The sequence below is a fragment of the Eumetopias jubatus genome, unplaced genomic scaffold (assembly GCF_037043125.1).
Source record: "Eumetopias jubatus isolate StellerSeaLion01/CBP00866 unplaced genomic scaffold, mEumJub1_p1.0 scaffold_3, whole genome shotgun sequence".
In the NCBI taxonomy this organism is placed as follows: Eukaryota; Metazoa; Chordata; class Mammalia; order Carnivora; family Otariidae; genus Eumetopias; species Eumetopias jubatus.
Window position 1 is genome coordinate 23,299,988 of NW_028274809.1, and position 17,943 is coordinate 23,317,930.

Genomic DNA, 17,943 nt, shown 5'->3' on the forward strand with positions numbered 1-17,943 from the left:
TCAAGACCACGTTCGAACAGTGCCGTCAGAGCCTCCGGAAAACAAATACTCTCCGTCATGAGAAAACACGACTGTGTGAGCCTCACTCTCGTGGCCCATCAGTTTGTGAATCTGCCCTGATTTAAGATCTAGCAAATGGATAACCCCACTGCCACTCGCCTGAGCTAAAACTCGACCTGAGAGAGAGAGAGAGAGAGAGAGAGAGAGAGAGAATATCAAAGTTTAATTTCAAGCAGTCCCAGTTTCTAAGCAATGGAATACACAGTTTTGTTTCAATTGTAATTCAATAGACTCATCTTATATTAGATGTCAGTCGTTAAATATGAGCTCTCATTTGTATAGGAAGTAATTCCAGTCAAAATTAAGACATGTCAATGATTATAAAAATTTAAAATAAGGAAGTAAAGCCTAATGCCCCACCTATTTTATCAAATGCCCTCCTAGTCTCCTTATATTTGGGATTAATAACTAATTTTGAGAAGATGAGGGGGAAAGCAGCTAAGTAATAGAAGTTTCTTTTTCAAGTGAATTATTTGTGAAAAAATGTCCAAAGCATAGGTTTAAAATCTATGTCCCTATATAATGGGCAATTTACATGTTAAATTTTGCATTATACTTTGACTTGTTATAATTATGCTAAATCTTTAGTTATAATAATATACATTTATGCTTTAAAATTATGACACTTATGAACTTTTTTTTGGAGTTGAAGTGAAAATAAATACCTCCAGTTCAAGGATGACTTAGGTTTTTTTACTCTAATTTAAAATTCAAAATTCTGTTAAACTAAGTTTATATTACATAAGAGCTAAATATAGTACAGAGTATTCTCAATTTTTATACTGTAAAATTTTTAGTGAATAATTTCCTTCAAGTGAAAAATATATCAGCAATCCAATTCTAATGCTTTTATTAAGGAAGTCTGGTAGCAAACTATCAGGGAATTTAGAGATAAGCAAAAATAATGAAATATGTTTACATAAAGTCAGTGTGTGGGGCAAAAAAGTATGAGAATAGGACTATCCATGGGATTATCTAATCATACTTAGAAGGCATATTATCATTCCAGTAATAATATTTAAAAGTGATTAAACTGCCAACATGCTAGATACTAGATTTTGTACCTGATGTGAATAATTTCATATAATCCTTACAAGATCTAATGATAAAATAATATTAATTTCATTATATGGATGAACAAAGAGAGGTTTAGAAAGGTGAAGTAGCTTGCTCAAGAGGAGGTATGCATGATATGGAGGTATCGAGGGAGGTATCATTAAATCACAGTCACTTTGAATCCAGAGCCTGGGCTTTTAGTCTTGTGTTTTCCACACCCAGCATGGTATTGTTATCAATGATGCCTTCTTGACAGATTTTAAGTAGGTGATATATTGTGAAAATAAAATTTGCTTTCACAGTAAAAATTCTTTAATGATGTCATCAAAGTCACAGTGAAATATTTAATCACAAATTATACCCCAAAATATCATGAGTATTTTGAAAACAGAAAAGTTATAAAAGTAAAGCTAACCATGATAAATATGGCCTATTTGCAAACCTTTATAACTACTGGGCTTCTTCATCTAGAACAAAACCTGACACAGCAAAGATCCTTAGGATGGATTAGAGTGTCCAAAGAAGCAAATGTGAATATTTATTATAAACCCTCTTCTACTAAGTCTTTGCTGACAGAAGCATTACATATGGATTCTACTTCTAGCCTCATTCTATAGACAACTGCTGTTTGTGACTTTCCTAAGAGTCAAACAAATACCTTTTTTCTTGTAGTTTTCATACAACAGATAGGAAGGGGGTAAATATTATTTTCTATTTTTGAAATGAAACAGAACCAAAGCTCATAAAAAGGAAGATTTAGCTTTAAACCATTATCTTTTGTTGAAGTCAAATCTGTAAAAATCATAATTGTAAACATTTATAAAGGTTCTTGGTAATTTCTGAAAGTTCAATAAAATAGAGAACATAATGTTAGAACCTAATGATAGGATTATATAATTCAGCACCATGCCTCAGGTATTTCAAAAACTTGTATTTGATAGAACAGACTTTAGTAAGTTAATGGTGAGGTTTTTCAGGTTTACTTGAACTCATTTACAGAAGATTGCAAGATTGTGATTATATATATATTAACTTATTCCTAAAATGTATATAAATTTATAATCATGTTCAACTTTATTTAAAGTATATGGGATTATTACATGGCATACAATGTCTGACCTAAAATTAGCTTTACTGGGAACTGAGCTAAACCCTTTCTAGGCTAGAAGATTTTCAGAATTACTTACCAGGATGGGTCAATTACTATATTAGTATCTAGTGGGTGTGAGAGAGGTGGCACTCTCAAAAAAAAATTACAGTATTATTATTGGTAGCATCTCTAGAAAGTGGAGTATTTACAGACATGTTTACAGGTATCTCTCTAAATATCCTGGTGATTGACAATGAAAAATAAATCAGAATATAAATCATTTGTCATCCCAATGTAGTCTTAATGACAAATTTGAAGAAGAACATTTATCTACAACTTGGTCAATGGAATAAAAATCTGGTACAGATAAAATTTTTAGCAGTACCATGAGAATTTATAAAAACTTGTGCTAATGTTTATGTTAAAGTTAATATGCCTCCTTAAAAATGTGAAGTAACAAAAAATAAGTGATAAGTTATATATTTATACTTTATTTTATTAAAGTGTTATAACACAATTTAACCAAAACAATTGTCTTGTAACATGTAATTACTGAATAGTTTAAAAGGCAATTTAGCATAGTATTCTAACAAGAATAATTATACCAAGGTATGAATGCACATATTCCATTAATATCACATAGACTGAAAATATCTGATTAAAAAACATAATCAACATTGATTTAAAAATAGAAATAGCCAAGTTGATTCATAAATGTATTTTACAATAAACTATAAATATTTGAATATTATATAAAAAATGACTTGCTTCTCTTCTTTTGTTAACATTTAAGTTATTAGGATAACCAAACTTCACAGAATGGGAACAAAATAAGCAGGCTGGGGAGAAGAGTAACATAATTTTGTGATTGCTATTCTTTCATATAAATAACTCAGTGTATATCAACAGCAAGTGCTTATGACTATCTCTTCACATATCTCTGAAAAACTTAATCAATTCTTGTTTTTATTTACCAAGATTTCAAAATACTTTACTGATTAAATCAGCATCTTTTTTGATGACCAATGGGGTTTGAATGAAAATTAAATGTGTTGCTCTCTATTTTACTCTATTGGATGAATTTGCCATTTATTTTGGCTTAGAAGACAAGCAGTAAATTTCATCTATCCAAAGTATTGCTCTGCCAGTAAGTGAGAAAGCCAACCTTTGAAAATTAGTAGGTCTCTGAAATTTTAGCTCCAAATAAACTTATACTTATAACTATCTTAAGATGATACAGCTTCTTACTGCTTTGTGTTAAAAAGAAACTTTTTGAAAAATGTGTTTAACAATATCTTGAGCAAAACTGTCTCAATTGGATTTGGAATAAAAACTTGAATATTTTAATATATTTGCTGATTTAAGCACATTAACAATAGAATCTCTTGAAGAAGTTTATAGAATGAATTAGCCCATTAAAGTCAAGTCATAAAATTTTATCTGGTTATATGTAATCACTTTGGATAAACCAACAAATTGGAAAGTCTTAATCTCATGCTAATGGAATGTGCAAATGAAATATTGGCACTTTTTCAAAGTGAAGGGTTTTTAATTCATTATAGATACACATATGTCTGAAAATTCAATTTGATTTTAAGAATACACACCTAGAATAGCCAAGAATTATTTAAAACTTTTCAACACTTACCTCCTAACCAAGACAAATTCTTCTTAAGATTACAATATATAGGGGTGCCCTGGGTAACTCAGTCGGTTAAGTGTCTGCCTTAGGCTCAGGTCATGATCTCATGGTCCTGGAATTGAGCCCTGCATTGGGCTCCCTGCTTAGTGGAGAACCTGCTTTTCCCTCCCCTCTGTCCCGTCTCCCCTGCTCATCTTCTCTTCCTCTCTCTCAAATAAATAAATACAATCTTTTTTTTTAAAAAAAGATTACAATATATATATTTTTTAAGACTTTATTTTTAAGTAATCTCTACATCCAACATGGGGCTCCAACTCACAACCTGAGATCAAGAGTCACTTGCTCTACCAACTGAGCCACCTAGGTGCCTCAAGGTTACAATATTTTTGACCCCAATCGTGAGGAGTTAAGGTGTGATATAAGTAGGAGTACAAAGACTCTTACAACATTTTTAAAGTAGTTAGGATATGAGTATATTTCTTTGTCTTTCAGTTTTATCAGAATGACCTGAAATAGTAACCATCATTTATTGGGCATCTACAGCTCCATATGTTACTTCATATGTTCTGTACTTAACCCTCAGAAGTAGAGATTCTCCCTTTTTTAGCTAATGGAGAAAGGGACTCAGAAAAGGTAAATCTGGCATTTGGGTCAAAATCTTTACTGTTCAAGAAATCTGGCTTCATTTACTCACTTGAGTGTGTCTTTCATAAATTAAAATTCAGATAAGTGTGACACTTTGGGGCTTTTCTATGAATGCCACTGAATTTCATAGGTAAATAGGCTCTTAAGCTTAATACTTGTGTTAATCTCATTAAGTCTTTTCAGTGTTGATTTTACTACTTTGTGGAACTCGGAAACTAAAACATCCATATTCTTGCAGGAGATATATGTATCTCCATTAATTCTTAAATACATAACCTTTTAAGGCATATATTGTACATATTAAAAATCAGACCCAACTGATAAAGATTCATGTTAAATCCCTTCTCACATTTCTAGCAAAATTATCTCTTTAGTTTTTTCCATTTCTATTTTGGATACTATATTATCTCTGTTTTCCAGACCTCAAAGTATAGTGACATTCATTTCTCACCTTTCCTCCTTCTCTATCCTTAGCCCAAGTTCTATCCATTCTTTTTTACTAATTTTCTATAGTTCATTAATTTAAAACTGTTAAGTCCTTGTTTTAATTTGGAAGGACTATTGAGATGGTACACCAAATGATCTTTTTATTATAATTTCCTTACTTTAAAATCTACATATTAACTCCTAAGGTGTTTCTTCAATTATGTCACTCCTATTTTAAAATACCATAAATTTGAATAGTACAACACCAAAAGCAGCCACAATAACAGCAGCAAAGAGGCTCCTTACAACTCTGACGTTCTCAGGTTTTGTTTTAGATCCAACCACCTCATTTTACAAACAGCTGAGATGAAATGCCTTGCCCAAGGTAAGAAAATGTATTTATGGCAGTTAAAGAACCTGGTTGAAATCAGATCTCTGACTACCAAATCTGTGCTTTTTTTTTTTTTTTTTTGCTATTGGCTTCTGACACTGAATAATGTTCTAGTATCTTAATAAGACTTTCAAGACCTCTGCACTCCCATACAAATCAGCATTTACTCAACCAACTACACTTTTACATGAATCCTATGTTCTCTATCAAATGATATGTCATCATTTCTTGAATATATTTTAAATTTCCCCATCTTTGGATTGTTGCTTCTGTTATTCTGTCTCGTGAAATATTTTTCTTTGCTATTTCCATAGTCCTCAACTATATCTTCCTAGTAAAAGTCAACCCATATATTAAGCCCCAGTTCAAAATTATTTTCTTCATCTTTTTGGTATAAGGCATCCCTAGTAGAGATCTTCCTATTCTGCACATTCATTACATTTTATTGATACAATTCATGTGGTAATAAGATACCATAAATTATAGTTAACTGTGTATTTGTCTTACCTTCTTAACTTTGTAATTACTGGAAAACGGGCATGTCATATTTTTGCATTACCGCCTCCCCCCCAGCTTAATACATAGGCTGTTGTAATCCTCAGTGGTAGTAATAACAGTTTTCATGACTACTTTTTTTTTTAGTCCTTGTTATTTGCCAAGCACTGCTCTAAGCCCTTTATACATGTTTTCTCATTTTATCCTTACTACAACCCTATGGGGTAGATATATAACTGCATTATACTATTATGGCATTTATGACTCACATGTAGCTATTGAACACTAGAAATGCAGCTGGTGCAACTTGAAATACACTATAATTGTAAAATGCTCACCAGATTTCAGACTTTAGGAAAAAAATACAAAATATTTTATTAATAATTTTATATTGATTACATGTGATAAAATATATTTTAAAATCAATTTCACCTGCTTTTTAAAAATGTTACTAAAAATTTTAAATTACATATGTGGTTCACTTTATATTTCTATTGGACAGTGCTAGCACGTATCCTACTTCATACAAGAAGAAAACTGGGCTTAGAGATGAAAGCAACTTCTCCAAGGCCACACAACTTAAGTATTGGAGTCTTGACTTGGGGGCTATATGACTCCAAATCTCATGGTCTTATCCTCTATGTCATGCCCTAAAACCTCCAGATGAATTTTTATTGATTGGCTCAATGTTGTCTCTCCTACTGTGATTAAGCTGCCCTTACTAAAATGCAATATGAGTCAGAGTAACATCTCTTGGGTGTGCAGCTCCAGTTTCCAGCTAAATCTGTGCTTGCTCGTAGGAATACTTTAAAATTAATTTCTGTTTAAGTACAAGAAATATTTCAAAATTTCATTTCTGTGGTTACCCTAATGGCACTTATTGACTCCAAGAATCTTATTGTGCAATTAGCTTCCTGGGAATAAGGAGGGGCCTTAGAAAAGCAGCTTTTATTCTTTTAGAACTCAAAGAGCCCATCCATGTACCCAACATTCAACAGTGCCTTAGCAAAAATCAAAACAAATCAAAAACAAAACACCTCCACAACTTTAGATAAGTGTTTTATATTAAGATGTTATAAAAATTTGTCATTTTTTGCTCTAGGGGAAATAAACTGGAATATATCATCCTTCCAATGCTTATACTTTCAACATTGACTAACATCCTCTCAGACTCACCTAAACAATATTTTTGAATACAGTATACATTTTGTCCAATTCCTTACACTGAGTGTTCATTAAAAGAGAGAGTTCTTGTTTTGTTGAAAGATTTCATCTTAATTTGTTTTGCATAAAGGATTCTTTTAGAATTAAATACAAAGTTAAATTGTTATAGTGATAAAATTATCTAAGGGAGAGTTATTGGAAACTCAGTTATTAATATGAAAATTGATATTCCCTAAAATTCCAAATAAAAATTATGCGATGCATAAAACTTTTTTTTTTTAATTCTGGTAAACATATAGTGTTATATTAGTGTCAGGTATACAATATAGTGATTCAACAATTCTATACATTACTCAGTGTTCATCATGAGAAGTGGACTCTTAATCCCCCCTTCCAGTTTTACCCATCTTCCCACCCACCTCCCCTCTGGTAACTGTCAGTTGGTTCTCTTTAGTTAAGAGTCTGTTTTCTGGTTTGTCTCTTTTTTCTTTGTTCATTTGTTTTGTTTCTTAAATTTCCCATATGAATGAAATCATATGGTATTGTCTTTCACTAAGTGACTTATTTTGCTAAGCATTAAACTCTCTAGATCCATGTTGTTGCAAATAGCAAGATTTTATTTTTTTATGGCTGAGTAATAATCCATTATATATATGGCACCTCTTCTTTATCCATTCTTCTATCAGTGGACACTTGGGCTGCTTCCATAATTTGGCTATTGTAAATAATGCTGCAATAAACATAGGGGTGCATATATCTTTTCAAATTACTGTTTCTGTATTCTTTGAGTAATATTCAATAGTGGAATTACAAGATCATATGGTAGTTCTGTTTTTAATTTTTTGAGGAACCTCCATACTGTTTTCCACAGTGGCTACACCAGTTTGCATTCCCACCAACAGTGCACAAGTGTTCCTTTTTCTTCACATCCTTGCTAACATTTATTGCTTGTGTTTTGATTTTAGTCATTCTGACAGGTGTGAGGTGATATCTCATTGTGGTTTTGATTTGCATTTCTCTGATGATTAATGATGAGCATCTTTTCATGTGTCTGTTGGCCATCTGTATGTCTTCTTTGGAGAAATGTCTGTTCATTTCTTCTGCCCATTTTTAATTAGATTTTTTTTTGGTGTTGTATAAATTCTTTATATATTTTGGATACTAACCCTTTATTGAATATGTCATTTGTAAATATTTTTTTTCCATCCAGTAGGTTGCCTTTTAGTTTTCTTGGTTGTTTCCTTTTCTGTACAGAAGCTTTTTGATGTAGTCCCAGTAGTTTATTTTTGCTTTTGTTTCCCTTGTCTCAGGAGACATATTTAAAAGGATGTTGCTGTGACCAACATCAGAGAACTTACTGCCTGTGCTCTCTTCTAGAATTTTTATGGTTCGGGGTCTCACATTTAGGTCCTTAATCCATTTTGAGTTTATTTTTGTGTATGGTATAAGAAAGTGGTCCAGTTTTATTCTTTTGCACATAGCTGTCCAGTTTTCCCAAGACCATTTGTCTTTTTTCCACTCCATATTTGTGCCTCTTTTGTTGAAGATTAATTGACCATATATTCATTTCTGGGCTCTCTATTCTGTTCCATTGATCTATGTGTCTATTTTTGTACCATACCATTCGGGTTACTACAGCTTTGTAGTATATCTTGAAATCTGAAATTGTGATATCTCCATCTTTGTTCTTCATTTTCAAGATTGCTTTGGTTATTTGGGGTCTTTTGTAGTTCCATACAAATTTTAGGATTATTTGTTCTAGTTCTGTGAAAATGCTGTTGATAATTTGATAGAGATTGCATTAAATTTGTAAATTGCTTTGGGTATCATGGGAATTTTAACAATATTTGTTCTTCCAATCCATGTGCATGGAACGTCTTTCCATTTCTTTGTGTCATCTTCAGTTTTTTCATCAATATTTTGTGGTTTTCAGAGTACAGGTCTTTCACTTCCTTGGTTAAGTTTATTCCTAGGTATTTATTATTTTTGGTGCAATTGTAAATGGGATAGTTTTCTTAATTTCTTTCTGCTGCTTCATTATTAGGGTATAGAAATGCAAGAGATTTCTGTATATTGATTTTATATCCTGTCACTTTATGAATTCATTTATCAGTTCTAGTAGTTTTTTGATGGAATCTTTAGGGTTTTCTATATATAGTATCATGTCATCTGCAAACAGTGAAAGTTTTACTTTTTCCTTACCAATTTGGATGCCTTTTATTTCTTTATCTTTTCTGATTGCTTTGGCTAGGACTTCTAGTACTCTGTTGAATAAAAGTGTTGAGAGAGGACATCCTTGTCTTGTTCCTAATCTTAGGGGAAAATCCTGTTTTTTACCATTAAGTATGATGTTAGCTGTAGGTTTTTCATGTGGCCTTTTTTATGTTGAGGTATATTCCCTCTAAACCTATTTCATGGAGGGTTTTTATCATGAGTGGATGTTGTACTTGTCAAATTCTTTTTCTTTATCTATTGAGATGGTCATATGGTTTTTATCCTTTCTCTTATTGATGTGATGTATCATGTTGATTGCTTTGTGAATATTGAACCACTCTTGCAGTTGATCATTGGCGAGTGATTTTTTTTAATGTATTGTTGGATTCAGTTTGCTAATATGTTGTTGAGGATTTTAGCATCTATGTTTATCAGAGCTATTGCCCTGTAGTTCTCTTTTTTGTTGTGTCTTTATCTGGTTTTAGTAACGAGGCAATGCTGGCCTCATAGAATGAATTCAGAAGGTTTTCTTCCTCTTATATATTTGGAACAGTTTAAGAATGGGTATTAAATCTCCTTTAAATGTTTGCTAGAATTCACCTGTAAAGTCATCTGGTCATGGACTTTGTTGGGAGTTTGTTTATTAAAGACTTGATTTCACTGCTGGTAATCAGTGTGTTCAGATTTTCTCTTTCTTCCTGATTCAGTTTTGGAAGGTCCTGTTTCTAGAACTTTATCCTAGGTTGTCCAATTTGCTGGCATATAATTTTTCATAATATTCTCTTACAATCCTTTGTATTTCTGTGATGTTGCTTGTTATATCTCCTTGTTCATTTCTAATTTTATTCGAGTCATCTCTCTTTTTTCTTTTTTAAAAATGTATCTGGCTAAAGGTGTATCAACTTTATCTTTTCAAAAAACCAGGTCCTGGTTTCATTGGTATGTTCTATCGTTTTTTAGTTTATATTTCATTTACTTCTGCTCTAATCTTTATAATTCCTTTCTTCTACTAGTTTTGAGTTTTGTTTTTGTTCTTCTATCTCCTTTAGGTGTAAAGTTCAGCTATTTATTTAAGATTTTTCTTGCTTCTTAAGGTAGGCCTGTATTGCTATAAACTTTCCTCTTGGAACAGCTTTTGCTGCATCCCAAAGATTTTGGACTGCTGTTCTTTCATTGTCATTTATCTCCATGTATCTTCTTATTTCCTCTTTGATTTCTTAGTTGAACCATTCATTGTTCCATAGCATGTTATATAATCTCCAGATATTTGTGTTCTTTCCAGATTTTTTTTTTCGTGGTTGATTTCTAGTTTCATAGTAATGTGGTTGGAAAAGATGCATGGTATGACTGATCTTCCTGAATTTGTTGAGACTTGTTTTGTGGCCAAATATGTGATCTATTCTGGAGAATGTTCCATGTGCACTTTAAAAGCATGTGTATCCTGCTGTTTTATGATGGAATGTTCTGAATATATCTGTTAAGTTCATCTGGTTCAACAGAGGATCAAAGCCTCTGTTTCCTTGTTGATTTTCTGTTTGGATGATCTATCCATTGATGTAAATGGGGTGTTAAAATCCACTACTATTACTGTATTACTATCAATTACTTCTTTTATATTTGTTATTAACTGCTTTAGGTATTTGGGTTCTCCCCTGTTGGGTGCATAAATATTTGAAATTGTTATATCTTGTTGGATTTTTCCTTTATGATTATATAGTGTCCTTCTTTGTCTTTTGTAGCAGTCTTTGTTTTAGTCTATCTTGTCTGATAGAAATATTGCTACCCTGGCTTGCTTTTCACTTCCATTGACATGGTAAATGCCTTTCCATCCCTTCACCTTCAATCTGAATGTGTCTTTATTTCTGAAATGAATCTCTTGTAGGCAGCATATAAGTGGGTCTTGCTTTTTTATCCATTCTGTCACGCTGTGTATTTTGATTGGAGCACTTAGTCCATTCATTTACATTCAGTTATTACTGATAGGTATATACATATTGCCATTTTGTTACTTGTTTTATGATGGTTTTGTAGTTCTCTGTTCTCTTGCTTTTTTCTCTCTCAGTTTGCTGGTTTTCTTTAGTGATGTACTTTGATTCTTTTCTCTTTATTTTTTGCATATCTATTACTGGTTTTTGATTTGTGGTTACCATTTGGTTTGTATATAACATCTTGTGCATATAGCAGCCTAAATTAAGTTGATGGTCATTTCATTCTTTACTCCTCTCCCCCCCTATTTTAGATATGTGGTGTCATACTTTACATCATTTTATTTTGTGAATCCCTTGATGGATTTTTATAGATATACTTTTTTATGTTTCTGTGCTTCCTATTTTTCTTATGCTTAATGGTCTTTCCTTTCCACTCAAAATGTTCCCTTTAACATTTCTTACAGGGCTGATTTAGTGGCCATGAATTCCTTTTTTCATCTCTGATTGGTCCTTTTTAATGCTTTCTATTTCTTTGTTAAGGATCTCAGTGAGGTCCTCCACTCTTTTTCCAGTCTAGTGAGTATCTTTATGACCCTTATTTTAAATTCTCTATCAGCCATGTTACTTGTCTTTGTTCTGTTTAGCTCTCTTGGTGTGATTTTGCCCTGTTCTTTCATTTGGGACATATTCCTCTGTCTCCTCATTTTGTCTAACTCTCTGTGTCTGCTTTTATGTGTAAGGAAAGTTGGTTACATCTACTGCTCTTGAAAATAGTGGCATTATGGAAAGAAGTCCTATAGTGCCCTGAAGTGCAGTGTCCCCTGTTCACCAGAACCTAGTGCTTTAAGGGTGTTTCCTATGTGTGTTGCATGCACCATACTACAGTGGCTCAGCTGCATTTGCCTTCAGTCCAGTCATCAGCAATGACTTTCTTTGTTTGTCATAGGTAGGGTTTTGTCTCCCTGTGTTGTTAGTGGGCCAGTCTGGGCTACCTTGGGCTTGAGTTGAGTCCAACCAGGCATTTGCCAGAGATGAAGTAACACAGAACTGAAGGGTGCTTTCCCTGAGAAGCCTTTGTTGGTGGGCAGGACCTACAGTCAGACCAGTTGTCTGTCCCCTGTCCACTGCTGGGAGTGTGTGGTTATCTTCTCTTCCTGGCAGGAGTCACTTGGAGGGGTGCTGGCCCTTGTTGGGGCTGCTTGCACACTGTCAGCTCATGGCACCATTTTGGATGGTCTCCTGCCAAGAATGTAGGAGAATGTGGGGCTGGAATACACATTGCCAGCAAGGTCTGCAGTGGTCTGCTGCAGGAGGGCATTTGCAACTGCCTGATTGGGGCAGACAGGGTTGGAGGAGACAGATCAGCCAAAGATTACAGGGGCAGGGCATGCAGTGTTAGCAGTGTTTGCTATGGGAGGAGACCTGGAGCTAAGGCCTGGCTGGAGGGGGAGTGTCTGCAGGAGAATGCAGGGGAAGGGCACAGTCTTAGCAAGGAAGTTAGCAAATTAGGTGGAGAGTGTTGGTGTTGTGCTGGTTCCCATAGGGGTCCTTATATCTAGACTGGGGACTGGGGGAGGGAAATGGCAACCACCAGCTACTTTGTTCCTGGAGAAGTTCCCCAACAATTCTTGTCTCTCTAGCACACACTCTGAGATTAGTAAAGAAATCTCCTTCCCATATACTCCAAGTATTTTTCAAACTGCTGTTTCTATGCTGTATCTCTGTGGGGCTGCCAGCTATACTCTTTAAGGTCAGAGACTCAGCTTCCTATTGCCCTCCTGGCTCTCCCAGAGCCAAGCCAGATTATTTTGAAGTTCCAGGTGTTAAACCCTGCTGATTATAAGAACTTGCAAAATTATCCCCCTTTGGTTTTCAAAGTCAAAAGTTATGGGGAGTCATCTTCCTTGTGTGAGTTCCCCTTGCTGTGTGCCTGGTGTGAAGGTCTGTTTCTGTCCCCTCTTCACAACCTCAGTGTTCCTCCCGTGTACAGTCCCACAGGTCCTTTTAGCCCCTGACCACATCTCTGCCCTTCCTATTCTCTTCAATGTGACCTCTCCTCTACCTTTTGCTGTGGAGAGTCCACTCTGCCCGTCATTTATACTGATGTGGGTTATCTACTTGTATCTGTGGGATGAGGAAAGCTTAGGATCCTCCTACTCTGCCCTGTTCTCTCTCTCCCTCACATATAACAGTTTAATAAAATAAATTGGTAGTCAAGTTTTAAGAAGATTCTGCTTCAACACTTTCCAAAGTAGTATATTCACTGGCCAAAATGATGCCATTTGTAATGGAACATCTAAATAAGGAAAAGAGGTAGTGTAGATTTTAAAATTTCTAAATTATGTTGACAGGAATCTTTGATTTTTCTTTATTGGAGTAATAATTCACCACACTAATAAATGTATCAGAAGTTGAGCTTTGAAAATTGAGCTTCTTTGGAAAAATCTTCCATTGCCCAATGAGCCATCAGTTATCAGGTACTTTTGGCTAAGGCAACTGGGGTTTCATATATTGTTTGGGTAAAGAGAATAGAATACTGTTTAAGGAGATTCATTAAACACCATATATATTGAAGCTATAAACTTATTGTTTGGGAAGTTAATTTAGAAGACACACTTTTCTTTTTACCCTGTGTCTGTACACTTACAGCAATATTAAGAGTCAACAGTTGACTAAAACTGTGCAATTTTCTATTATATCATTAGGAATAACATCATTCTGGGATACCAAGGTGGCTTAGTTGGTTAAGTGTCCACCTTCAGCTCAGGTCATGATCCCAGAGTCCTGGGATTGTGTCCCACATTGGGCTCCCTGCTCAGTAGGGAGCCTGCTTTTCTCTCTGCCTGCCACTTCCCCTGCTTGTGCTCTTTCTCTATGATAAATAAATAAAAAGCTTAAAAAAAGAAGGAATAACATCATTCTGGATTAAACACATATGTCTGCATGAATGAAATTCTGCTATAAGAAATAGAAGCAGACTCAAAACTTTTATTACAAATAATGAAAATAGGGTGCCTGGGTGGCTCAGTTGGTTAAGCAACTGCCTTTGGCTCAGGGCATGATCCTGGAGTCCTGGGATCAAGTCCCGCATCAGGCTCCCTGCTCGGTGGGGAGTCTGCTTCTCCCTCTGACCCTCCCCCATCTCATGTGCTCTCTCTCTCTCTCATTCTTGCTCTCTCAAATAAATAAATAAATAAAATCTTAAAAAAATAATGAAAATAATAAATACATCACTGCATTTCTCATTAAAATAACCAGTATTTTCTCATGATTAATCATGCTTTGCCTAAAGTTTGGATATGTTCCCCCAAAGAAACAAAAATACCCATTTTACATTTCATTCAAATTAGTCTCATACACAGATCATAGGAAATTTGTTTATCACAAATACACAAAAGTGAAATCTAAAAAAATTGTGTGCCACTTATAACATATCAGAGAAAAGAGGCTTTGATCAATAAGGAAATGATTTTTATACACATCAGAACCAATTTGAAGCAATTCTCTCAATCAATATAGATAGGCAGAAATGCTTTTCAGCATTTATTACCTGTGGAGAGTATTATTGATTAATTGTATTGATTTTTGTAATGCATGTGGAGAGGAATCTGTTGTTTCTTTAAAAGATGCCTCAAAATGAAAAGTATCAAGAAACTAAGTTTTGAGGATTTGCATTAAAGGCTCAACCTGGGTCATTAGAATTTCAAAAACACCATTGAAGGAGATATGAAATTTGAATTAGTTTATTTTGCATCCTATTGCTAATCAATAAATTTCAGAGAAAAAATTAGTTGGAATTTAATTTTCCTAAATGCCTGTAACAATTTATAAACTTTTCTAGTATTTTTACTATGTATATGCTTGCTAAAGGACCTTATCTTTTCTTTGTGTCAAAGATAAACATGTTAATAAATAAATGCACTTTAAATTTCTTTAGCTAAAACTTGTGCCATAAAAAGGACAACAAAGAGAGCAGGGAAGTCTTCACTATCTTGTTTTAGGACTGTAGTCAAGCGTATATGCATATCTTACTTGGAGTAGATAATATGTAATGGCTACAACAGTTGCTGAAGATAAAAATCTACCATTATTTAAATTTAGTATGGAATGTTATTAAGCAAGTAAATTTTTCCCCACGGAGTATGTTTTATATGTTTGCTCTAAATATGCAGTTTTAAATAAGTATAATAATTATGTTTGTCTTTTACATGAAATTCACATCTTGTTTAGGAAAGCAGTTCTTTGACACCACAGAAATTCCTAAATTTTAGCAGGTGAATAAATCCAAAACGTAAAGTCTTTCCTTGCTAGGAACAGAACTTTGGTCTTATAAATTTTCCCCTAATAAGAGAGCATGAATGAATATCTTCTTGAACAGGTGCTTTCCTACATGATCTGTCTTCTGAATATTATAGAAATCCCTTGTGAGATGCACCTAAAGTCCTAAAAATGTTCTAACTAATTATTGAATCTATTTAGAATATCAACAGCCACCTGCTTTCATTTAGAAATCCTTGTAGACCTGTTTCCTAACTTGGTCCTCACCTATGCAGCTGATCAGTGTTGAAATAATATTTATTCAGGGACCCCATGCACCTGGAGCTTTGCAAACATTTCAGAAAATCTCTTAGTGATGTCAGAGGAAAATCTAGTTTTGGTTCATTTCTGGAGATCAGAAAACTATGGTAAAGTGTGATTCAGAGCAAGTCATAGACTGATATTTTCTTCCCCACTGTTCATGAGTTGAGAAAGGACCCAAAGGCTTATATTTTATAATAAAAATTTAATTAAACTTTAATTTTTATATTATAAAGTAGTAAAACCACCTTTAGTATTTCTCATTTTTCACTATTTAAACCATAACATTTACTACATTTCAGACTTATAGAGTTCTAATATTTTAGGAGTTTTTCTCTTCATGGACATTGTGTCAGCACTAACTTCATTATGAAGAAATAGCACTACTTAAGCAAGGAGTTTTTTCTGTGGGGAAGAAAATACTGTCAGCTTCCATTAGTTAATGTTGAGGTGGTGAATTAGTAATAATTGTATCCTTATTTTTAGAACTTCATTCTTCCTTCTGCAGGGCAACATCATGCATTGGGTGAAAGTGGCTAAGCGATAAGAATTACAGCCAAGATGATATCGCCTCTCCCCAAAAGAAGAAAAGAAAATCAAATGTGAAAATCCTGAGTAAGTTTAGAGTGGCTAAATATTTAAAGCTAGAATAATCTGCTGGGTTTTAGAAAATCATTAAACTCTCTGAAATCATAGAGAGACTGCCTAAATTCCAAATCTTTCACAATTCATTACCTGAGGAAATACAGACCTAACACCTAATTGATAGTTAACTTTAAAATGGTTTGAAGTGGTTGATAATAAAAGATAAAATCACTGCTTTCCATTTATGAATATCTACTGTTTTCTGAATATTTTCTATTATGTGATTTTAAAAAACTGCATGTGAAGTAAACATTTTCACTTTTATAGGTAAAGATAATGAATCATAGTGAAGGTAAGTAACATCGTCAAAGTAACAGAGCTGTTAGTGCAAGAATGCCAACCCAAATGTCTAGAAACTTTTTCTATTCTACATCCTGGGGAGAAAGGAAAGTAGTTATGCTAGAAAGCTAAGCTAATTTGGCTGCTACATGAAGGGCTAAATTTATATTAACTCATAATTCTATGAAGGCATCTTTATGAATATCTAAAGTAATATTCTAGTATATTACATTTGGATGACCTGGCTTTATACATCATAGAAAATTTAAAGCAACATGTGATTAGTTTATTCTTTTTTTTAAATAAAATTTTAAATTTTATTTTAATTGAACTATAGTTGACATTGTTAGTTTTAGGTGTACAACATAGTAATTCAACATTTTATATGTATTACAAAATACTCACCATGATAAATGTAGTCATCTTAAAGTTATTATACTATTGACTATATTCCTTATGTTGTATTTTATATCCCTGTGATTTATTTATAACTAAATTTGTAGCTCTTAATCCCCTTCACTTATTTCACCCATCCTTCTCCACCTGTCTGACAGCCACCATTTTGCTCTGTATTTATGACCCTTTGTTTTGTTTTGTTCTGTTTTTTAGATTCCACATATAAGCAAAATCATACAGTATTTGTCCTTTTTGGTATGATTTATTTCACTTAACATAATGCCCTCTAAGTCCATCCAAGCTGTTGCAAATGGCAAGATTTCATTCTTTTTTATGCTAAATATTCCACTGTGTATGTGTGTGGTATGTGTATGCCACATCTTCTTAATCCATTCATCTATTGATAGACACTTAGGTTGCTTCCCTATCTTGGCTATTATAAATGATGCTGCAATAACCATGGGGGTGCATATATTATTTCAAATTAGTTTTTTTTTTTCTCTCCATGTGTCTGTTGGCCATCTACATATGTCTTTTTTGGGAAAATGTCTATTCATGTCCCCTTCTGCCCATTTTAAAGTTTTTTTTTTTTTTTTTTTGGTGTTGGTCTACATGATTTTTTTTGTATATTTTGGATATTAAACCCTTACCAAATAGATCATTTGTAAATATCTTCTCCCATTCAGTAGGTTGCCTTTTCATTTTTTTTTTTTTTATGGTTTCCTTTGCTGTGCAAAAGCTTTTCAGTTTGGTATAATCCTAGTTGTTTTTTTGCTTTTATTGCCTTGCCTGAGGTGCCAAAAAAAATATATATGTTGCTAAGACTGATGTTCAAGAGTTAACTGCCGATATTCTCTTTCAAGAATTTTGTGGTTTCAGGTCTCACAATTAGGTCTTTAATCCATTTTGATTTTTGTGTATGGTGAAAGGAAGT

The 17,943-nt window shown here is 33.6% G+C and overlaps 1 protein-coding gene across 2 annotated transcripts in view; it reads right to left on the reverse strand.

Annotated features, from left to right (window-relative positions):
- The window catches only part of SPAG16 (sperm associated antigen 16), a 951,181-nt gene continuing 933,238 nt past the window's right edge, over positions 1–17,943 (reverse strand). For both annotated transcript variants that reach the window (XM_028112215.2, XM_088022037.1), the window contains one exon: positions 1–176. In XM_028112215.2, the coding sequence (XP_027968016.1) occupies positions 1–176 (176 nt within the window). The remainder of the gene's footprint in view (positions 177–17,943) is intronic.